Below are 24,992 nucleotides of genomic sequence, written 5' to 3'. Positions count from 1 at the left end.
GATCAGTTGAAATTTATTTTATTTTCGTCTTATGTATTGAAATGAAAAGTACACAAAAGCTATACTAGCTTCTATTTATTTGATTTTTTGCTGCTTATGAATCTATAAACATGTTTTTTCAACTTATACTATAAAAACGAAAATTTTATGCTTTTATTAACTTGAGTATAGTTTGATTGTAATTTAAAATTTTTTATTCAATTTTGCGTAAAACGATGCCTCCAAAATTATTTGCAGGATACGTCTAAGTTGTGCATTTGTGTCTCTTCACATATGCCACACTTCCGTATTACCTTTCACACTTTTTCTTAATTTTGATGCTTTTAAGTTTTAACTTAACATGTTGCCTCTCGATAGAGTATAGATTTGGAATGTCACGAAAAATTCTTAATTCGGATGACTATACCTCATGAATTACTTGATATCGATAGTATATATCGGACCCTGATTTTATACACTGAGCGTGGTACATTTAAGTTCGTTTATAAAAGAATCTAAATACTTATATAAACATAATACCATAGAAAAACATATTCTTCTACAATCCAAGTGAGTTTATAAACTTACTAATGAATGATTATTCCAACTCAGGATGAGGATATAAAATAAAGTTTGAATTAAAAGATGAATTAAAGTATATATTTTAATAATGCATGGAGTTGAGTTGAGTTGGATTGGAGTTAGTGGTCAGGAGTTGACTTTAAAAACTGCTAGCTCTTATTTGTTAAGGAGGTGCGTTAAGCGTTTGAGTTGGGAGATGGACATCACTTTAATGCCTTTGAAAGCGAAACCTTCGATGTATACATCACTACTGTACTGCTCCTTAGACGGTCATCTGGTTAAATAGTTCATTTATCCACAAAAGAACAAACATTGATACGTACGTTATGTGTTGTGGTTTAACTAGCAAGCAGAGATAGTTAAAGTGTCACGTCACTGTCACGCAGACAGTGTGATCACCTCAGTTGTAACGCCGGGTTTTTTACCTCCGCAACGAGCATCCTTATAGCTAGTAAATATGAAGACAAGGATAAAAAAATCCATAAGTTTATACATAAGACTTATGATTTTAGTTTTTATTTGTAGCTACCTACACTTTTAAAAATCAGTTGTAATTATTTTGATATAAACTTTAGAAATTTAACCATATAAAAAGAGACCAACACGTTAAAGTTTTTAAATTCGAGTGCTTTTTAATAAAATTCATAGAAGTGGTTTTTAATAATTCAGTTTTCAGTTTTTATTATGAGAAAAAAGTGTGGTTCTCGTCTTGATTTGTTCACATTTGTTATTTTAGTCTTAAAGTGTAAAATTTGTTTTTTCTGTCCATAAAGTTTCATTCTTGTTGCAAATTTTATCCATCTGATTAACCAATTTTGGACTGAAATAGCGTATTTTAATAAACCACAAGGAAAAACAATTGCTACGAAAATGAAACCATGTGGACGAAAAAGGCAAACTTTAAACTTTTGGACTAAAATAGTGAACAACCGCAGATACGAAAACCGCATTTTACTTTTATATATTTTGGTTCTATTATTTATTTAATTAAGTCGAAAGTTTTTGTTATTTTGACCAAGTCAAAAATTTCTGGTTACATGTATTTCGTTTAACCTTCTACTCGATATATTTGTTATTTTGACTAAATGCTTTATCACGTTAAACCTGCCAAATTCGTTTTTACTCGTAGCATTTAGAGATTGTTACGAGTCATTTTGATCAAGACTGGCATTTTTGCTTATGACACGTCTCACTTAACCACCAAAATCGGCACTAACATTAGCTCTAAGGATTATGTTTTGCTTCCGTTTTTGAACATCATATCGAAACCAAATATTGGCGATAACTAATTTTTTTAACCGGGCATAACTATGTATATGTTTTGGTACCAAATATTACTTTTATGAAATGTGAGACTAAATTTAAAATCCAACTAAACCTAAAAAAATGTCGTAGGTAATGTTCTTGAGAAGTAACCACCTCTTCAACGAGTTCCTGTCCTTCGATATCTTTGATGATATTGTTGACTTGTGTGGTAACGGTGTATGGTTGGATGCTGTCTCTTAGATATTTATTAGGGTAGTAAATATCTCTGATATATATTTAATGGTATGTTTTTCTATTATAATGTTTAAGTTGCAGACACATATCTAAAACTAGTTTTACTATAATTTGTTTTTCATGTGTGAACTTGGATTTGATCATGGTTGTACTATGATATTTATTATTTGTTACATAAGTAAAATGTTTGATCTGTTTTGAACATCTTTTAATGTTGTCTTCAACATCATGACGACTTATTTTCTTAATCGGTGACAAAGCATGCGTGGTAGCAATGTTGACGGTGGTTAATCGCTGTGACAACGCAAACATGGTGGATAACGGTGGTCTTGATACAATTCTGCTTAACATGGCAATGAATATTTTAAAAATTAGGCTAATATATACAGTAACAAGTCTTTCATCTGTTTAATGACATATAGACAGTTTTAAAAAACCGCTAAGTTTCAAGACCCGTGCAATTAAATTCACGACCAACCTTATTATATATATGTAACATGAATAAAGAAAACAAATGGTTAAGTGAGATGGAGGGGCATGTTTATTTTATTTTATTTTTTGGTGGTCATGGTTTCAATCTTCGTAAGTGTACAATATACTTAGCTGTTAAAAAAAACGAAGTATTACAACAATTAATATGGAAATTATAATACCAGTAAATCAACTAGCATATTAAATTGAACTGAATTATTATGTAGACACTTTACAACTAACATCTAATTATCTCTAATAAATCAACTAATACATTGCTAAGCATGAGGCAGCGTGTTTGAAGAATCAGCACGTGTTCATTCCATTTGCCCTCGACACTTTTGGATCCCTGGCTTTCGAGGCGGTTCGCTTCTTGGAGCGGGTGCAAAAGGTGGTCCACAGTGACTCGCAGAGCCCGAGGAACCAAGGATTTATATTTAGTAGAATAGGCTTTGCGATTCAAAAAAGGATAGCGGCACAACTTGTTGTTCGCTTACCCATTATTCAGATGTAGCTAGGTCTGTGTTATATATAGATAATAATGTCCGTAACAAATATAGGTTTATTTACTAAAAGAGTATACAAGTTTGATTATTAACCTTATGGCGTACAAATATGTGAACTATAACTTTAAAAATTACAATTCTGTAACCATGTCCAGCAAATATTATGACCATCTATTGAACAATGCTAAGGCCGAACGTGCCTCATTCTTACTTGCCATACCCACTTCCTAAACACATTTTAAAGCTTGTCATATTCCCTCCTTTGAACATTATTTGTCTCTTAAATGTATTTTTTTAAAAATGGGTTTTAAAAAAAATACTGTATTAAAAAAAACTAGCAATAAAAACGCTTTCTCTAAAAAAAAATTAAAAATATGATTACTTTGAAATAAAATAACGTTTTACAAATCCAAATACAACATTTTCTTCTTGCTTCAAATTAAGTTTTACAAAATCTAAATACAACGGTGCAAGAAAAAAATCCAATCGAATTAATACACAATACCAACCAAAACAACATCTAACAACTCAAACTAAGACAAACATCATACTAATCACAAAATGATGATCAAGAAAAAAAAACAGTTTAGAAGATGAATACCAATGCATATGATCGATCAAACACTTTATTATTTTAAGAGAAAACTGACTGAAAAACTCGTTACAATAATTCTTTATTGATCAAGTCACATATTTATGATCAAACCCTAAGTTGGTGACCAAAACATTATCATAATAATCATAATACAGTTAGAAAACTAAACCAACTTGACTGACTTGTCAACTTAGGTCCTTTCATATTCATCGAAATAAAGAACCGAAAGAATAGAGAAGGTGATGAAACTTAGACGATCCTTCGAATAGAACAAGACGAATTGATTCATTTCACTAAACGCATATGTGCCTTCTCTCGTATGTATGACACAATGGGTCCTGAGCCCAACTGTTAGCTTTAGCCCAAATTAAGACCAATCATCAACAACCCTTAATAGTACTCGTATGGTCTTATAGGCTTATTAGCCACAATTAGACGGCCCAGATCCATCACTCTCAATATATAATATGAAACACAAAACTAAACAAGTTAACCAACGACTTGTGTTTGAAAGTACATATGCCTTGTTTCAACGGTCCCTTGACAAACAAAAATTAGAATTTGAGGTGTAAAGGGTTCAAATCGGTCGTAAGATAATTATGATTGGTTCGCTAAAAGTAATAACTGTGTTCAACTTAAATGAGCTTAAGCTGAGAATTAAGTGTGTTTGTTAAACGCACTCAAGTTTCATTTATCCATTTCAAGTAGGCTCGCTAGCTAGCCAGGAGCTATTTCTTGTATTTTTATTTTATGTCAAATATATGTTTACAACGTAATTATTATTTTATTCACCAGACATATGAAACATGTTCTAGGCGTGTGATTCTTTCAACTCATAATAATTTTCTAAAAATACAACCATTATTGATCTAATAAAATACAATAATTTATTAATGAAGATAATGTTTAATCCTAATTCACCTGTAAACCATTGTCTCTTTATAAGTATTCCCCAATTTTGTTCCCAAATTAACATCATATATATACATTAAGGGTTTTGCTAATTCATTATTTTTCTCAAACGGGACATGTTTATAATTTGATTTTAGGATGAATCGAAAGCCGGTACGACGATCAAGAACGTGACAACAATTGCATGCTCCCATTAATGGTGAAATTTCTTTAGGGGTTGCATTCATCAAACAAATGGGGAACGAAAATATAGATATAGCCCCGGGAATATGGAAATTCGGGGCGGCTTTAGCATTGTCTCTTGGTGGTGTTCTTTATTCATTGATCATACACAAAAGATCGAAAGCTTCTCGAACCCCATGTGATTATCGTAAACATTCGGGTTATGTTGTTTGTTTTCCTACAAAAATTTATTTGTTCATAACTTTCTAATGAAGAATGTTTGTTCAGATTACAAAAGGCATGCGAATTCAAAGAGCAATCATCTCCATTTTGATCCTCAGGCATCAGATAAACATGTAAGAACCTGTTTATATATACCAATTTTGTTCTTTTATCATCTTTATATTTAAGATTTTTTAGTCTATAATAGTTATATAAATAATGGAAAATGGGTCAGTTATTGTGTATTATATATGAGGCTGGTTCTATGCGGAACAAAGTTGTTTGTCACTTGTGAAAAACAAATAACAAAATAAATTATTTATCTCTTTAATCTTAAAGACAACAAAAAGTATAAGGAAAAGATTGAAATACAAATTTTATTCATCTCACTTAAATATAAAAAAAAATATAATTTATGAACCAGTTTAATTTTCTATGTATATAACCAACAGATGTGTAAGTCATCTGTAGGTTATCTAATCTAAATATGTGTATATATATATTAAGTTATAAACATTTAAAAGTTAAATTAAATATATAAACATATTAATCTAATGATTTTTTATATACATAACATACACATAGTATGTAAAATGAAAACATCAACATTTAATAACAAGATTAAATGATTAAGATTTACTGTTTTTGTTCTTGCAATAATTTAGTGAAAGTCTTGGTTTTCTGGTACTGTAGGAGGAAAACAACACCGAATCTCGACAACCAAATATAGAATCTCCCAAAGGGTATTCACGAGCAGAAAAGGATACTCATGAGCAAGAGATCAAGAACCTAAGAAACACGGTCAGAATCCTAAAAGAAAGAGAGAGTAACTTAGAGATCGAGTTACTCGAATACTATGGTTTGAAAGAGCAAGAAACTGCGGTCATGGAGCTTCAAAACCGTCTAAAATTGAATAAAATGGAAGCTAAATTTTTTTCTCTAAAAATAGAGTCTTTACAATCTGATATTAGAAGATTTGAGGAACAAATGGCTGACTACAAGAAAGTTGTAGCGGATCTTGAAGCTGCACGAGCCAAAATAAAGACGTTGAAAAAGAAGATTAAATCAGAAGCCGAACAGAATGAAAAACAAAGTTTGGATTTCCAACAACGATTTGAAAAAATGCAGGAAGATGAACAAAAGATTGTGTCGGAAGTTGAAGAGTTGAGAAAAACTAACCATAATTTGCAAGCGGAAAACACGGATTTAGCTCATAGATTAGATTGTGTTCAAAATCTAGCTACATCAATGTTAGAAGATGGTGAGGTAAGCGGATCAATCCGATTTCTTTTACTTTATTTCTAACAAATTTTTAACTGTTTATTTCTCTGGGGATGATAAATAAACCCAATCCTGACGGGTAATGAGTCAAGTATGGGACCCATCACCCATATATGAGATTGGTTTTAAAATTTTCACGAATAAGATATTAACTGATACCTTACTGGTCATCAAAAATATGCATATCCGTTTACCCAAATCATATTGTGAACATTTTTTTATTAATGTTTTTTTATTCATCCTTTGGTAATAGAATACTTTACCAATTCACTAATTCTTAGTTTATATTTCTAATTTTATTGTATACTACATCTATATGAAAATTAAAATAGTAAAAAGTGTATTTAGAAATCCTAAAGAGTAACATTTCTCAATTCTCATGCCTTGTTGATTGAATCAGCAGATGGAAAAGGTCAAAGAAGAAAACGAAAATTTGAAGAAACAAAACGAAGATTTATCAAAAGAAAACGAACGATTGCAAGCAGACAGATGTACAGATGTGGAAGAACTCGTTTATCTTCGATGGATTAACGCATGCTTACGATACGAACTTAGGCATTATCAACCAGGACCTGGTAAAACCGCAGCTAGGGACCTTAGTAAAAAACTAAGCCCAAAATCCCAAGAGAAAGCAAAACAACTAATCCTCGAATATGCGGATAAAGAAGGTGGCATAGACTCCGAACAATGGTCAGTTTCTCAAGCCTCTATTATCACGGATTCAGGAGAGTTTAACGAATCTTTCATCGACAATCAGTTACATCACAGAAACGATAACGATACGTTCTTTGGTACGCTAATGCGAGTGATAAGAGGAAAAGATAGCCATAATAATGAGAATATTATTCCATGCAGTCCTTCTGAGAATCTAAGATTAAAATTACCATTAGGGGAGTCAAAAAAATTAACTCACAGCCATAGTGAATCAAACTTTTATAAATATCTTGAGTCAGCCGGCTACAATGGCGGTGGTCGTCGTCGTCGTTCGAATTCATCAGGTGGACATAAATCCGAGTTAGCGAAATATGCAGAAGCTTTGAAAGATTCTCGTCCCAAATCAAAGTCTCACAGAAGCTCCCCTTCAGGTTGTTTCTTTTAATTGTTTTCTTTTTTACAGAAAGCAAATGTATATGTATGATTATTATTTGTATCATACTAAATTAATTAGTAATCTTAAATACATAACAAATTAACAATTCAAAGTATTAAAAAAAAATAAGCCCAAATAAATCATTTGTATCATAATGATTATAAGATATAGCGGATCACGGACTGAGGTAAGCATTTACATCATCATCATTATCGTACTTAGTAAATCCCACCAATAGCAAAACTATGGTAGAGTCTGAGTAGGGTAAGATGTAGACAGTCTTACCTCTACCCCATAAGAATAGAGTGGCTGCTTCCGGTAAGACCCCCAACACGATAGTAGTTTTGCATCAAGCTTTGAACATAAGGCACATAACACTCAACCATCGGGAGACCCCGATTGGTGCATGTATACCATTGTTTTTCGGCTATCAACGCCACCACATGATGCCTGATTAACCTTCCGCCACTTTTAACGATATTTTCACGAGATTAGTAAAATAACGTCAAAATTAGTGCAATTTCACTTTTGCCTACCCGAGGGTTCACACATATAACATTATATGCGTGCACCGCAAGCAGGGTACTTTCAACCTGTTTTATTATCACGTTTAAAGTTGCGTAATTGTTTTTTTTTATCACATTTAAAACAAAAGTTAGAGGTACTTTCAACCCGTTTTATTTAAAACTCTTTTTATAGTAATATGATATTTGAAGTTCTTTTATTTAAATTAATATGAAAGAAGATGTAGCAAATGAAGCAAGTTCTTATGATTGTGATGTTGGTAGTTTTGTTTTAGTAGATAAGTAGTGTCCTAGTAACTCAGAGTTAGATGTGTAGATCAGTCTCGGTTTAGTTGTTTATTTCGATGAATATACAAACACATACGTGTAAATACGAATGTTGGATCTAATTCGGATATATGGTCTTGTAAATGAGTTGCAATAGATGAACAATAATTGTAGAAATAAGTATTGCTTTGAATCAAACAAATGTTAGATTATTCAAATATTTAATACACTCTTGTAAATAAGTTGTAATTGATGAACAATAACTGTAGAAATCTGAAACAAGTCTTTTACATGTGATATAAATACACAAGCAGAAAAACAGTAGTGGATGTAACAGAAACACAATTAACAGTGTACATGAATTATACAAAGTTTAATAAAAGAGTGCAGTAGTAATTATTTAATCAACTGATGAGTGAAATGCCTTGGAGGATTAAAGCATCAGCAAGAACTTGGTTAGCAGCTTCAGATGGATGAACACTGTCCCAAAACACAAACTGAGTCGCGTTGCTACATGTACCTATCGATTTCGGATTGCATAAAAACACGGTTGTTTCCACCCTTCCTGTTCCACAACACCCTCTTGTAGCCTCCACAAAACCTTAAGGAAATAAACACAAAACAATCATTAGTTGGCTAAAAAGATTCAAACAAACAGACACCAACTATTAAATGCAGGCTAAAAGGGTTCAAAACCATTACATTCTTGTCATAAAATAAAAAAATTTTGATTAAAAAATTTCGGTCAAATTATATTACCATGAGAAGCAGGATCTTTAACGAGGTCGTAGAGCGGTTGAAATATGTCAAAGATAACAATTTTGAGACCGGGGAGTTGTTTCCCGAGTTGGGTTGCTGCTGCATTCACCTTCTTGTTGAAGGCTTGAGCATCCGTGTTGAAACGGGCTACACATCCCTTTTCATGGGCCCCAAACAATGTTCTAACCGCAGGCAAGCACCCCAATGGTGGGAGCGATGTCACTCCGATTCTCCTTGCTCCTAACCCATACAAATCCTGTGGTTTGTTTGTAAAACAGTTATCAAATTAATTGATGCATTTACACATTGGCTAAGGAACTTGAACCCGACTGGTAAACCCGAAACGCAAAACATCCAAGATAGGTATTTGGATTTGGGACTAGTGTAAAAAAAAATCATTAATATGAAATGAGAGTATGGTAGTAGCTGATACCCGACCCAATTACCTGAAACATGCATAACCGTCTACCCAAACAATACTTGTAAACATTTTCTCTTTATTTTTATATATGTTTTGGTGTAATAAATAATCTACTTTTTTTTTAACAATATTTAAATGATCTACTGGTTAACTTTTTTTTCCTGAACGGTAAAATTTTAATCATTGTCATATGTGGGACCTGAAGCCAAGACTTAAACAGCTCCAAAACATAAAGGATAACAATATTACCTTAACAAAGCTTGAAAAGATTCCGACAAGGTACGATCCATACTGGTCCGCAGTGTATAGCTTGTTAATAAAGGGATTAACATAATAATTCTGAACGAAATCGCTGTTGCCCGCGCTAATCAAGTACAAAGCATCTTTAATTATGGAGGCTGATTTACTTCCTGCCACCTGTGCTAGTTTTCCTTGATACTCTTTGTAGTATGCCAGTTGTTGTGATAATGGAATTGCATGCTGCAAATTCACATAATTAACCTTTAGTTTATCATTATAAAAGTTACTTACATTACACTAACGAGTAAGGTCGTCTAGGAGGGGATACAAGGCTCAGCCGCCGTCTAAAGCATGTTGCCCAAAATTTTTAAATAAATTTATGTATATGTATATATATTAAAATAGTAAGAGATTGGGATGTTTTTTTTAATTATAATTAGCTTAAGCCTAAATTTTATAACTATAAATATAAATATAAGACGAGTTCACAATAAAGAAATTTTAACAAAATAATAGTTATATATAATAATATAGGGCCCATTTTATTTTACTCATATGAGACATCCGAAATCTCAGAAATAGCCCCGGCAACAAGATGTTATGGTTTGATGTTTTACGCTTGCAATGGCGGTTTTGTCATCGTAACCAGCTCCGGCAGACGCAAAATTAGCTCCGATCAGAAGCTTCTTTCCGGTAGCCTCCGGGCTGAGATACGCCGGTGGGTATGTGCTAAATCCCAGGGTATCAGCTGCAGTAAAGGAGCAAAGATTAATTAGATTTGTTGGTAGTTTTTAAGTTTATATAATATGTTTAAATTCTTAAAGAAAGTAGTTTGAAATAATTAATATTTTACAAAGACTACTAAAAGAAACCTATATCAATTAAAAAGTCACATAAAAAATAAAATTCTACATCCCAGCTAGCTAGGGATGGCAAACGAGTTCGAATCTGACAGGAAAACCTCAATTTCAAAATATTCGAGAATATTTGGTATGGGATCGGGTAAGGTATTTAATTTAGAGATTTTGAAAGAATGGGATGTTTATGATATCAAATGTCGTCCATCCCGAGTACATAAGACGTACATATACGCGTTTATCTGAACCATACCTACAAATGTTTTGGTTTTATTTTGTTTTGCCTTGTTAATCTATTAGTTTACTAATTTTTAAATTTTCTATAACAAAATTATGCAAAAATTAAATCAGTGACCTATTAATTAACTAAATTTTTAACTTTGGATAATAAAATTATAAAAAGTTAAATCATCAAGAATAGTATTTTGAAATCTCAACTTGTAAGTTTTAATAAACTAATGTCTATATTCAATTTCTATAACCAGCAGATATTGAGCCGAGTATGTAATTTCCGTTCAAAACCCGTATCATTGTCATCCCTAATCCAAACACTCAATAATGATATTCAACCTCTAAAAATCAGTTGTTTAAATAAATTTTAAAAAAATAAAATAATAATAATAATAATAATAATAATTTTCTAGTAAAGTTACCAGTGATATCAGTAGCTAGTTTGCCATTGCAAAATCTCCCAGTAGGTTGATGGTTCACAAAGTCACGTCCATAGGGCGGATAATTAGCTTTAAAAATAGTGGGAAGGTAATCATTGTTACCGACATCAACCGCGGAGTCACCAAACGCAATAATAGCTGGGACAACCGACGAGGAGTCTTGGGCTTCACCAACAGCGACAACAATAGCAACCACTGCTACAACGAGCCACCACATGGGTCTAGAATCCATGAACATGTTAAGTTAGGTTTGGAAATTGGAAGAAGTGTGTGAGTGTGAAGATAGACAGCAGTACGTGTTTATAAAGATGTTGCATTTAATGTAGGTCGTCAATGTTGGTACAAGATCAATAAAAGCAGTTAAAAGAGATATAGATGGGTGTTCGTTATTCAATATGCATTGATCATGGTTTTGGTTCGACATATGTGCATGACAAAAGCTAGTAGTTTTGAGCGTGGGCTTGTGTGGTTACCACTAAAAGGTGTTACATTTTACTTATTCACGTTATTAATATTAAATGGAAATGTACCACTAGAAGGTACACGTTTGATGTCTACTTATTTATCTTGATTTAAATGCACAATTTCAAGATTTTTTTATTTATCTTTTTTAGTGTTCTAGAGTATGTGTTTATGTTGTAAAATGTGTGTGCATATTTGTTCTTAATGTTTAAGTAGCAATGTGAATTTGAAAACCTGAAAATCATGTGGGTTTCGGGTTGAACATGTTTAGCTAATTAAACGGGTCGGTTTGGGCAACCATGTGGGTTTACGGGTTTAACCTGTTTATTTATTAATATATTTTTAAAATGTGTTTTAAGTAGTAAATTAAATTGGCTGAGTATCTTACGTCAAAATTTTAAACTAAAAAAAAAATAAAATGATATTTTGTAATTAAAATGTAAGTGTTTTATGTTAATTTGTTTTCTTTGTTCTAAAATGTAAATCTCAAGTTTTGATATGTTAAAACAATAATTAAATAAGAAATTTGTAGGGTCAGACATGTCGTCTTCGATACAACCAGCAAATATTCGAGTCATGTTTGGGTTCCTTGTGACTTTCGTGATTTTAAGATTCGGGTTGGATTCGCCAACATACGAACACGGCTCGTTTATGTTCATGATGTTGTACATGAAACATATGACGAGTATTCAATTATTTAACAAGAATCATATTTATATTGTTTTCTAAAGTTTTCAAAGTATCTTATTAGGATTTTGTGATCTAGCCTTTAGTATATTTGGATATCAATTTAATTTGTTAGGATTTTATGAATCTAACCTTTAGTATATTTGGACATCAATTTAATGAAACTTTGCACTTGGGGTATTGGTACACTTGGCTATACAGAAACTATGCTTTTATGTGTATGTACTTAGTTTATTTCCTTTTGGGAACGATATAGTAGATCAAAACAATATAAAGTTAAATTCACTTTCACATATAATCATTTAGGACGAAATTGTGATTATATATATTTAGATTTTTTTGATATAAATAGTAATTGATTCTCGAATGTTAGAATGTTGTTTGCTTCCAACCGGTCATCGATCAAATAAATGTTCACCGAACTACTATGTATGCTCGAATCTACTATTCCATTTTATATACATCATAAGTGATAAGTATCATAGTACTATATCTTGCAAGTTTTATAATTCGTAAAATTATGGATATCTGAATCACGTAAATATCATTTTTAGACCAAAATAGTGTATTTGAAATTCAATTGGAAAATTACAAAAAAACGATGAACATGTTTTTCTGTTATGCGAAAAAAGTATTAGAAGATAATACTTGAGGAATTATCACAACGTTTAAGTTGAAACAACATAACTCTTCATGAAAAAAGATGTATGCCGGCTATTAGTGGTTAAAGTCGTAGGTAACAATTGGTAGTTAATGCTTATGACCGGTTTATCAATAATAAATTATCATCTAACTTGTTGATGACCATATTGATGTTGATCTAATTAAGTTACTACTAATCAGCTATGCTAATGATTAACATCATATATACAACTTTTCATCTAACATGAAAACTTCTAGGGGCATGCCCCTTCGAACCGCACCAAGAAGGCAATGCCTTCTCAAAACCCCAATGTTTATCAATATATATTAGGATTTTTTTTTGTAGCTTTATAACAAAAATCATTTAACTAAGACGACTTAACAAAACCAATATCACAATCACGTTGTATTTCATAAAATATATTGTAACATTAACGGAGAAGATGCTAGATATATTTTGACTAACCCATTCAAAAATTTTTATACAAATGATAGGTTTTATTTAATCTTGTGAAATACTAACACCAAAATATGAGGAAATAATACATGAAAATGGTTTAAATTATGGTACAATTTAAGGCGTTTTATGTATGCATATGCATTTGTTTAAATCAAAAAATAAAATGGGTTTAGGGAGTGAAGTGGTTGGGGGATGAATGAATGCGGCATCCATGTGATCGTATTAAAAAGCTTTCCATATTTCGTTTTGAAGACAGCTATGCTACACATGGTCTCCTACACCTTCGTACACCTAAGTTAACCCACACTCACCAATTACTTTGTCTATTGGCACCAAATTATCCTGCTTTGTATTGGCCATAGATCAATAATTCAAGTTTACATTTAAAATGGGCTTAAAATGCTTGTTGGAAAATAATTATTGTATATTAAATTGTAATTATCATATAATTAAAATGTAACATCACAGTCAGTGGTGAAGCTGGACGAAAACGTCAGAGGAGAGGTAGGGCTCAAAAGAGAGATAATTTGTAAGAAAAGAAACGAGTCTGATGAAATGAATAACCTGATAAACTGATATAGGATATATAATTTGTAAGAAAAGACACAAGCCCGGAGAATTGAAGTAAGATGTTGATGTTGTCTTTTACACATGACTTGTAACGTGTGGATATTTCTTGTATTCTTTTTTTTATATGTATATACAAAGTGTATATAAATTTTCAATACATAACATGCAATGCTCTTAAACGCAGTTTGAGAACTTGAAGGCTCAGTTAAAATGGGAATTAACTTACGGTGATGAAAATACAAAGTTTTTTTTACGGTATTGTAAATGGTAACCCAATAAAGGCGATGATCAGTTGAAATTTATTTTATTTTCGTCTTATGTATTGAAATGAAAAGTACACAAAAGCTATACTAGCTTCTATTTATTTGATTTTTTGCTGCTTATGAATCTATAAACATGTTTTTTCAACTTATACTATAAAAACGAAAATTTTATGCTTTTATTAACTTGAGTATAGTTTGATTGTAATTTAAAATTTTTTATTCAATTTTGCGTAAAACGATGCCTCCAAAATTATTTGCAGGATACGTCTAAGTTGTGCATTTGTGTCTCTTCACATATGCCACACTTCCGTATTACCTTTCACACTTTTTCTTAATTTTGATGCTTTTAAGTTTTAACTTAACATGTTGCCTCTCGATAGAGTATAGATTTGGAATGTCACGAAAAATTCTTAATTCGGATGACTATACCTCATGAATTACTTGATATCGATAGTATATATCGGACCCTGATTTTATACACTGAGCGTGGTACATTTAAGTTCGTTTATAAAAGAATCTAAATACTTATATAAACATAATACCATAGAAAAACATATTCTTCTACAATCCAAGTGAGTTTATAAACTTACTAATGAATGATTATTCCAACTCAGGATGAGGATATAAAATAAAGTTTGAATTAAAAGATGAATTAAAGTATATATTTTAATAATGCATGGAGTTGAGTTGAGTTGGATTGGAGTTAGTGGTCAGGAGTTGACTTTAAAAACTGCTAGCTCTTATTTGTTAAGGAGGTGCGTTAAGCGTTTGAGTTGGGAGATGGACATCACTTTAATGCCTTTGAAAGCGAAACCTTCGATGTATACATCACTACTGTACTGCTCCTTAGACGGTCATCTGGTTAAATAGTTCATTTATCCACAAAAGAACAAACATTGATACGTACGTTATGTGTTGTGGTTTAACTAGCAAGCAGAGATAGTTAAAGTGTCACGTCACTGTCACGCAGACAGTGTGATCACCTCAGTTGTAACGCCGGGTTTTTTACCTCCGCAACGAGCATCCTTATAGCTAGTAAATATGAAGACAAGGATAAAAAAATCCATAAGTTTATACATAAGACTTATGATTTTAGTTTTTATTTGTAGCTACCTACACTTTTAAAAATCAGTTGTAATTATTTTGATATAAACTTTAGAAATTTAACCATATAAAAAGAGACCAACACGTTAAAGTTTTTAAATTCGAGTGCTTTTTAATAAAATTCATAGAAGTGGTTTTTAATAATTCAGTTTTCAGTTTTTATTATGAGAAAAAAGTGTGGTTCTCGTCTTGATTTGTTCACATTTGTTATTTTAGTCTTAAAGTGTAAAATTTGTTTTTTCTGTCCATAAAGTTTCATTCTTGTTGCAAATTTTATCCATCTGATTAACCAATTTTGGACTGAAATAGCGTATTTTAATAAACCACAAGGAAAAACAATTGCTACGAAAATGAAACCATGTGGACGAAAAAGGCAAACTTTAAACTTTTGGACTAAAATAGTGAACAACCGCAGATACGAAAACCGCATTTTACTTTTATATATTTTGGTTCTATTATTTATTTAATTAAGTCGAAAGTTTTTGTTATTTTGACCAAGTCAAAAATTTCTGGTTACATGTATTTCGTTTAACCTTCTACTCGATATATTTGTTATTTTGACTAAATGCTTTATCACGTTAAACCTGCCAAATTCGTTTTTACTCGTAGCATTTAGAGATTGTTACGAGTCATTTTGATCAAGACTGGCATTTTTGCTTATGACACGTCTCACTTAACCACCAAAATCGGCACTAACATTAGCTCTAAGGATTATGTTTTGCTTCCGTTTTTGAACATCATATCGAAACCAAATATTGGCGATAACTAATTTTTTTAACCGGGCATAACTATGTATATGTTTTGGTACCAAATATTACTTTTATGAAATGTGAGACTAAATTTAAAATCCAACTAAACCTAAAAAAATGTCGTAGGTAATGTTCTTGAGAAGTAACCACCTCTTCAACGAGTTCCTGTCCTTCGATATCTTTGATGATATTGTTGACTTGTGTGGTAACGGTGTATGGTTGGATGCTGTCTCTTAGATATTTATTAGGGTAGTAAATATCTCTGATATATATTTAATGGTATGTTTTTCTATTATAATGTTTAAGTTGCAGACACATATCTAAAACTAGTTTTACTATAATTTGTTTTTCATGTGTGAACTTGGATTTGATCATGGTTGTACTATGATATTTATTATTTGTTACATAAGTAAAATGTTTGATCTGTTTTGAACATCTTTTAATGTTGTCTTCAACATCATGACGACTTATTTTCTTAATCGGTGACAAAGCATGCGTGGTAGCAATGTTGACGGTGGTTAATCGCTGTGACAACGCAAACATGGTGGATAACGGTGGTCTTGATACAATTCTGCTTAACATGGCAATGAATATTTTAAAAATTAGGCTAATATATACAGTAACAAGTCTTTCATCTGTTTAATGACATATAGACAGTTTTAAAAAACCGCTAAGTTTCAAGACCCGTGCAATTAAATTCACGACCAACCTTATTATATATATGTAACATGAATAAAGAAAACAAATGGTTAAGTGAGATGGAGGGGCATGTTTATTTTATTTTATTTTTTGGTGGTCATGGTTTCAATCTTCGTAAGTGTACAATATACTTAGCTGTTAAAAAAAACGAAGTATTACAACAATTAATATGGAAATTATAATACCAGTAAATCAACTAGCATATTAAATTGAACTGAATTATTATGTAGACACTTTACAACTAACATCTAATTATCTCTAATAAATCAACTAATACATTGCTAAGCATGAGGCAGCGTGTTTGAAGAATCAGCACGTGTTCATTCCATTTGCCCTCGACACTTTTGGATCCCTGGCTTTCGAGGCGGTTCGCTTCTTGGAGCGGGTGCAAAAGGTGGTCCACAGTGACTCGCAGAGCCCGAGGAACCAAGGATTTATATTTAGTAGAATAGGCTTTGCGATTCAAAAAAGGATAGCGGCACAACTTGTTGTTCGCTTACCCATTATTCAGATGTAGCTAGGTCTGTGTTATATATAGATAATAATGTCCGTAACAAATATAGGTTTATTTACTAAAAGAGTATACAAGTTTGATTATTAACCTTATGGCGTACAAATATGTGAACTATAACTTTAAAAATTACAATTCTGTAACCATGTCCAGCAAATATTATGACCATCTATTGAACAATGCTAAGGCCGAACGTGCCTCATTCTTACTTGCCATACCCACTTCCTAAACACATTTTAAAGCTTGTCATATTCCCTCCTTTGAACATTATTTGTCTCTTAAATGTATTTTTTTAAAAATGGGTTTTAAAAAAAATACTGTATTAAAAAAAACTAGCAATAAAAACGCTTTCTCTAAAAAAAAATTAAAAATATGATTACTTTGAAATAAAATAACGTTTTACAAATCCAAATACAACATTTTCTTCTTGCTTCAAATTAAGTTTTACAAAATCTAAATACAACGGTGCAAGAAAAAAATCCAATCGAATTAATACACAATACCAACCAAAACAACATCTAACAACTCAAACTAAGACAAACATCATACTAATCACAAAATGATGATCAAGAAAAAAAAACAGTTTAGAAGATGAATACCAATGCATATGATCGATCAAACACTTTATTATTTTAAGAGAAAACTGACTGAAAAACTCGTTACAATAATTCTTTATTGATCAAGTCACATATTTATGATCAAACCCTAAGTTGGTGACCAAAACATTATCATAATAATCATAATACAGTTAGAAAACTAAACCAACTTGACTGACTTGTCAACTTAGGTCCTTTCATATTCATCGAAATAAAGAACCGAAAGAATAGAGAAGGTGATGAAACTTAGACGATCCTTCGAATAGAACAAGACGAATTGATTCATTTCACTAAACGCATATGTGCCTTCTCTCGTATGTATGACACAATGGGTCCTGAGCCCAACTGTTAGCTTTAGCCCAAATTAAGACCAATCATCAACAACCCTTAATAGTACTCGTATGGTCTTATAGGCTTATTAGCCACAATTAGACGGCCCAGATCCATCACTCTCAATATATAATATGAAACACAAAACTAAACAAGTTAACCAACGACTTGTGTTTGAAAGTACATATGCCTTGTTTCAACGGTCCCTTGACAAACAAAAATTAGAATTTGAGGTGTAAAGGGTTCAAATCGGTCGTAAGATAATTATGATTGGTTCGCTAAAAGTAATAACTGTGTTCAACTTAAATGAGCTTAAGCTGAGAATTAAGTGTGTTTGTTAAACGCACTCAAGTTTCATTTATCCATTTCAAGTAGGCTCGCTAGCTAGCCAGGAGCTATTTCTTGTATTTTTATTTTATGTCAAATATATGTTTACAACGTAATTATTATTTTATATAAAAATGAAAAGGTTAAATAATATACAATACGTAATATGTAAAAACTAACACCGTGAATATAAATAAAATGAATTATAAAGGTTTATAAGTATGTTGAAAATATAAAATGATAAATAATAACGAATGGAGCACGGACATGAAAAAGTACTCGCATACTAAGCTTGAGCTTCCCGTATTACGCTTCAAACGCTCCAAACAAGTCAAGCTCTAGCAGTTTGTTGTTACACCCCAACTACAACCAAAGTATATATATTTTAACTAATCTTCAATTTATCATGGCCTAATGAATGGGCCGAAAGAACTCAACAAGCCGTTAGTCCACCACCATATCATCCTACAAACGGCGCCGTTAAAACTCCAGATATTTAGGGTTTTAAAATACTTTACCAAAAGCAGTCAAACATTTATGTCTCCATCAACTACAAAGGTACAAACTCAAATCTTAAATTTAAAAACACCTAACTTTTTTGGTTTCTTAGAATCCAAAGCATAAAAGACAAGCCCATAACACAACCCCATATCATGTCATAGGTATATTAGATCTAGACAACATAGAGAGTCCATAAGACTTTTAACTAAAAATTATATAACATGAATGTTATGTCACTATCCAGGATTCCAGGGCCGTCTGGGATGGGGTGGTAGAGATGTCGACCGCTTTAGACCCGAAAATTTTTAAAAAAGTTATATGTATATATAACTTGTATTAGACTCGATCAAAAGTTTTGTTTAAACAGTACCCAATAATTCCGTACCCAAAAAATCCAAAGCATATACAATACTCGATAACTTATTATATTTGAGTTATCGAAATTGTATTTTACTTAAGGCCCGAATTCATTCTCGCCTTCAGTCCAAATACTTTTTAACAATTCTCGGAGACGGCCCTTTCACTATTATGTAAGTAGTGAGCATTAAGCAACTTATCATTTAGCAACCTCGTTGTAGTTTAACTAAAAAAATAATAGAAAAAAAGTGTGATTTATTGGTTTGAGATGGACCTCATCTCATTAATACAACTAGGGGGTTAATGGGTTGGCGTCAATGGGTTTAACGCCCAGCTTTCATAAGCTCGTCTTGATGTTTGGCGATGACAAGGCTTTGACGCCCGTAAGGTTAATTAGTTAATGCCTATAACATGTATCCCAACACACAACTCAAAATGCCCAAAATGACATTGCTTTAAGATTTGATTGCTACAAAAACGAGATCTGAATAACCAAATTTTACACTATTGGCTTATAGAATATAGTTCATAACTCATTTGCTTTTTTAGAATCCAAAGCATAAAAGACAAGCTCAAAACACAACACCATAAGATATCATAGATATAATAAATATAGAGAATCCATAAAAACATAACTCAAAAACACAAAGATCCAACTAGCTAAAATTTAAAAGCTATAATAATAGTTTAATCAATTCATCAATGGTGAGGACAGAAAGTAAGCAAATAGCTAGCTCCGGTGCAAGTAGCAATACTAGTCGGGTCATCGTAAGCGTACGAATAAGCTCTCGGACAAGCGACCTTAAATATCCTCGAATAAGCGGTCGGTTTGCACGTTTGGGGGTTACCAAAACTCCCGGTACAACAAAACCTCGGAGAGTTAAAAGCCGAACATGCGCTCTTACACGCGACCACTCGTCGCTTGTCATGTGACCTCACTTGCAATCCCACCGGACACATCATGTTTAGATCGCTAACGCACCCTGCGTACATGCATTTTTCCCGTACCCTTAAATGGTGTTATAGCAATTGGAAGGTTGTACCTGTTGGAAAATGTAGTGAAAAATTGGTTTTTAGTAACATTGGATACAAATAATATATATTTTTACATTTAAGTGAGTTTTTATTTACTTATATTTACTCGTTTTATGTACACCATATTGGTCATTGGAAAGCTTCAAATAAAAACGGCTAAAATACTTGAAAACTAAAATACTTGAAAACACGTGAAAACCACATTTCAACATTATTATTAAAAAGTTTATTTTTCTCTTTTTATATATTATATATTATTAATATTTTCCCAAAACAAAACGTACATGAATATATATAGATACATGAATTTAAAAAAAATATATATATACATAGATCGTAATCTATATATATTTATATAAGATACATGAAATTAAAATAAATAGTGTTTAAAAATGGTTTATACAATTATACAATTTTCGAGTTAAATGTAGATTTTATTTATAAAATATTAGAATGAGTAAATGATAACGGGTACTGATAGATAGTCTGATATTAAATCGGTACCAAACCGTACCAGGCCATTTTTCGGTACCAACACTTTTTTTTTATTTTCCAGAGATCTATCAGTACCGAGCTCGTCCATACTATAAAGTACCCTTATAAAATAAAACAAATAACTTTATTTAACATTAACATTATTATAATAAGAAGTGAACCTAAATGGTACATTACCCGTCAACCAGACTAACATCATAAAAATCCTGCTCAGCAGTGAGCGTGATTTCAGCCAACGTGGCCGGTGGGGCTCCACCGGCACCGTTGCAAAAAAGTGCGCCACCGCAGTCTCCGGTCACGCACTTCCCGCGACCGGAAGCATCAAACGCGCACCCCTCCCGGCCCCAGAGTCGGCCAGACCAGCCGGGAGGGAGCGGAAGTGTGTAAGACTTTTTAGGGGGCAGTTTAAACCCGCCTCTGGCAAGGACCGGGTGACCCGACCCGGGTTGGATTCCGGGCCAGATTGGGTGGGTGCATTTGTTGATCATTGTGATGGTGGTGCCTGAGATGACGTGGATGGAGATGAAGAAGATGGTGAAGAAGGTGAAGATGGAGTTAGAGTTAGACATGGTGTTGTAGTGAGAAAGTGAATGTGAGAGTGATGAGTAATGGTAAGTGTTGACTCAGAATAATGTTGGATACTTTCACACTATTTAACGTTGGATTTTATGCTTTTATGTTTTATGTTTCTTTCGGATACATTTATATTTTTTAAAATATTATATGTAGTGTGTTTTACCATGTGTTGGATTTAGTGTTCTATGTGGTGTGATACTAAGTGTCGTAGAACTTGTTAGATATTGTCTGAAATGTGAGTTGGGACTAACGATTACATATTCTTATATATATATCAAGTTTATAAAACAAAGTTTTTCAGTTGATCGATTTTGACCAATGAAAAGTATTGGTTGATGATTAATTGATGTCTTGACGTGATTTTACAACCATATTATACACTTATATCTTACATTTAAAAAAACAACATTTTGAAGTTGTGGTTTTTTACTTTCTGTGTTACGGACTAATGAAAATTGTTTCCATTGGGGCCCATCAAGTTAAAAATCAAAGTAACACGTTTGTAAATTGTAATTTGAATGTTACCAAACAACTAGGGGCTGTCTTGAGGAAGGGCAAGGTGAGCGACGCTCCTAGGGCGCACAAGTTTTAAATTGCTTTTTACTTTTTATGTATTATATATATATATATATATATATATATATATATATATATATATATTAAAGTACAACAGCCCATTTTCTCTACATGCATCGGAGATCTTAGATTTTTGAAATTTTTTGGGGACTACCTTCTTATAAACTCATTTAATATGTTTAGATAAGCAGATTAAAAAGTTCTGATTTTGTTACATGATTTTAAAAGTGTGCGGGTTATGGTTAATGGTCAAGTAGTCCTTTCACCAAATTACATGTGAGTTGTGACCTTCAACACCTGCCCCCGTTCGTGATAAACTATCAAATCTAGTTAAGCAGCCATGTGCATATCAACATGTAATGTGCAAACAATTTAATAGAAAAAATTGACAGAAATAATCATAAAACACTAACAAATAATACAACCTTGTAATAGCAAGTGAACACATACCTTTAGCAGTTGTAACTTATAAGTGTGTATTAACCGAAAATATATAATAACACGTTACATGTCAAAAGAGCAAAAAAGTGTAATGTTTAATTTAAACACAAACATGTCACAACATATCACACTAACTTAACAGCGAGAAAAACCGATGCCCGTGCTCTCCTCTTCTCTCGTCTCCTGCTCACCACGTTTTCGTCATTGTTTATGTCGTATCTTTGAAGATGGTCTTTTACCCGCAACTTAATAATCATATAAACAGTTTATATAATTTGTTAATTAAGTATTTATATTTGATATATTGGGATCGTACGAACATGTGTGACAGTGGAATCGGCTGACACCCATTGAATTAATCAAATCAAAGGGTGTGGTCACGTGACCACTCACTGTATCCTGCAGCTCTTTTACTGGCATCCACAAACAAACCCTTTGGATTTTTTCAACATCCTCTGTTCCCATTTTGATCTAACCTTTGGATTCACATGTTCACAAATATAAAAATATCTAGGCTCATGTTACTGATTTAACTAAAAAACACTAGACACAAGATATAAATTTTAATGTATTATTGTTAACATGTATTATTTTTTATATAATTATATAAAAAAGTTCAGCATGGTTTCTAAATGAGCTGAGCCAGAGCCAAAGTAAGCCCCGCTCATTAATTGGTGTGCTCACACGCTCGTTTGGATAGTATATAAGTCAATATTCCGGTTCAGACTGCGCTGAAGGCGGAAACAACTAACAAAGTTGCAGAACATGGTGTGTTTACAGAATTAAAACGCGTATATTATTTTTGCTTTCGATACATTTGGTTTCCTAGCTTAAAAGAATGTGAAGTTTTTGAATAGAATATAACGGGTCGTGCATGTAAAATTTTCGGCTCCTAATAACCAAAGCTTTGTTTTTAATTTGGTTTGCTAATCAGAAGAGGGTTACAACGAAACTTGTTACTTATTTACCCAAAGTTTTATTATAATCGTATGAGTCAATGAGAGATTCACATAATTAAAAGCAAAATGTGTTTATTAGAAATATTACTATCCGAGTGTAATTTTGTTTTGTAGCAATGGATGATTCATAGTTTCATACCCATGTTACAACAAGATAAAATGTAGTAAGAAAATAAATATTTTATTAGAAAAAGCAAGTTTGGATGAAGTATTAAATACGGATACATGTGGTACGTGGAAACATTATGAAATGTGAATAATGAATGTTTTAATGATCCAAACTTTAGGCAAATCTAATGCCCAAGATATTAAGGGAAAACTCATATGGGCCTAGCCTAAAAGAGAGAAGAATGGGCTTGAGAAACATAAATCGATGGTTCAAGCCTCTAGATGTCATCAATGTTTGGCCCATATGATGATAGCTAATTTTCTTCTTTATTTATTTGAAAGCATAGGAAAAAAACATCCTCACTTACTACACAAGATATAAAACAATAACATGAATATCAGGAAAATAATGAAGATTACAAAATGGTTATCACATTAAGCCAGAATCAATAATTCATAGAGAAGTAAAAAAGAATCGTATAATACACATGTATAATTTCTCAAAAATTAACTATACATACGTAATTAATTTGATTTAAAGGAACATCAAACACGCAAACGGTCCCTATTATAATCCAAATCCAATCATTAGAGTAGGCATACGAGTCAACCTCCATCGTTAACGTCAACCAACCAAGATGAGAATAACGCTCATTGTCAAGGTTATATCTATACTCTATAGCACTTAATAGTGAAGGCTTCTCGCACGTAAGTACGTAACCATCTTTATATAAACAAATATTTATATGATTCAATTAATTTTTTTTTTTTACAATTACTCGTCTTGTACGTATTTCAAAACATTAATGATTAATAACATAATAATATATAACAATTTAAGAATTTTCTATAACTTTACAAACGAAAATTTATAAACACATTAACCATACACTGTTAATCCAAAATCATATAAACTTTTGGCAACCTAAATTCGTACACGTTCTACTACGTACAAGTGTTTCATGCAGGTCACACAGTATCGTAAACCCGTTGATACCAAGGTAGTAAAAAAGGATTACTATGCATGGGAAAAGGTAACCCTAACACAACATTATTATTAACAACCTTTTCACTTACACTATATGCATTACCACTTGTACCATATCCAACTTGCTCAAATGCTTTCACTTGTGACCTCAAAAACTTCAAATAATTAGCAGCTTCATCAGGCATAGAAGCAGTATCCATTTTACTCCCACTGGGTACCAGTTTCTGCAAAACCCTAATCCGGTCACTTATCTTCTCCCTACGCCGCCGTGCCACCGCCGTCTGTGGGTCACTTGATATCCTCACGTTCTTCCTCCGTGGCTTCTCCACCACCTCCCGTCGGAAAAACTCACCGGCCAGAAAGCTGCCGTTCGGTATATCATCTCCTTCATTGTCTCGCCGGAATATTCTGTTTCCTGACGGAAATTGATACCGGATGACGTGGATTGAACCGGATCTGATCTGGGTTTCTTGAATCTTGGAGGGTTGTCGTTGAAAAACATGGAACTGTGGTTTGG

The 24,992-nt window shown here is 32.4% G+C and overlaps 3 protein-coding genes and 1 pseudogene across 4 annotated transcripts; 2 read left to right on the top strand and 2 right to left on the bottom strand.

Annotated features, from left to right (window-relative positions):
* Positions 1-4,779: 4,779 nt before the first annotated feature.
* LOC143633728 (protein CHUP1, chloroplastic-like) lies at positions 4,780-6,275 on the top strand. The gene is made up of 3 exons (XM_077101975.1): positions 4,780-4,906; positions 4,996-5,063; positions 5,623-6,275. The coding sequence occupies exons 1-3, from the start codon at positions 4,780-4,782 to the stop codon at positions 6,232-6,234; spliced, it is 807 nt and encodes a 268-aa protein (XP_076958090.1). The 3' UTR covers positions 6,235-6,275.
* A 338-nt stretch (positions 6,276-6,613) lies between these two features.
* LOC143633727 (uncharacterized) lies at positions 6,614-7,309 on the top strand. Its single transcript, XM_077101974.1, has one exon. It carries the CDS (start codon positions 6,614-6,616, stop codon positions 7,307-7,309), a length of 696 nt encoding a protein of 231 aa, XP_076958089.1.
* A 1,021-nt stretch (positions 7,310-8,330) lies between these two features.
* LOC143633756 (GDSL esterase/lipase APG-like) lies at positions 8,331-11,314 on the bottom strand. Its single transcript, XM_077102003.1, has 5 exons — positions 11,022-11,314; positions 10,129-10,259; positions 9,521-9,751; positions 8,851-9,106; positions 8,331-8,692 (listed from the first exon to the last, which is right to left on the bottom strand). Exons 1-5 carry the CDS (start codon positions 11,275-11,277, stop codon positions 8,496-8,498), a joined length of 1,071 nt encoding a protein of 356 aa, XP_076958118.1. The 5' UTR covers positions 11,278-11,314; the 3' UTR covers positions 8,331-8,495.
* Positions 11,315-19,870: 8,556 nt separating this feature from the next.
* LOC143633739 (thaumatin-like protein) lies at positions 19,871-21,405 on the bottom strand (annotated as a pseudogene). Its single transcript, XR_013153720.1, has 2 exons — positions 21,005-21,405; positions 19,871-20,340 (listed from the first exon to the last, which is right to left on the bottom strand). The product of XR_013153720.1 is annotated as a thaumatin-like protein (transcript).
* Positions 21,406-24,992: the final 3,587 nt, after the last annotated feature.

This window comes from Bidens hawaiensis, unplaced genomic scaffold (assembly GCF_021521415.1).
Source record: "Bidens hawaiensis isolate Kalapana, Puna unplaced genomic scaffold, B.hawaiensis_p1.1 tig00006888_1, whole genome shotgun sequence".
Lineage (NCBI taxonomy): Eukaryota > Viridiplantae > Streptophyta > Magnoliopsida > Asterales > Asteraceae > Bidens > Bidens hawaiensis.
This window is presented reverse-complemented; position numbering and strand designations above follow the sequence as displayed.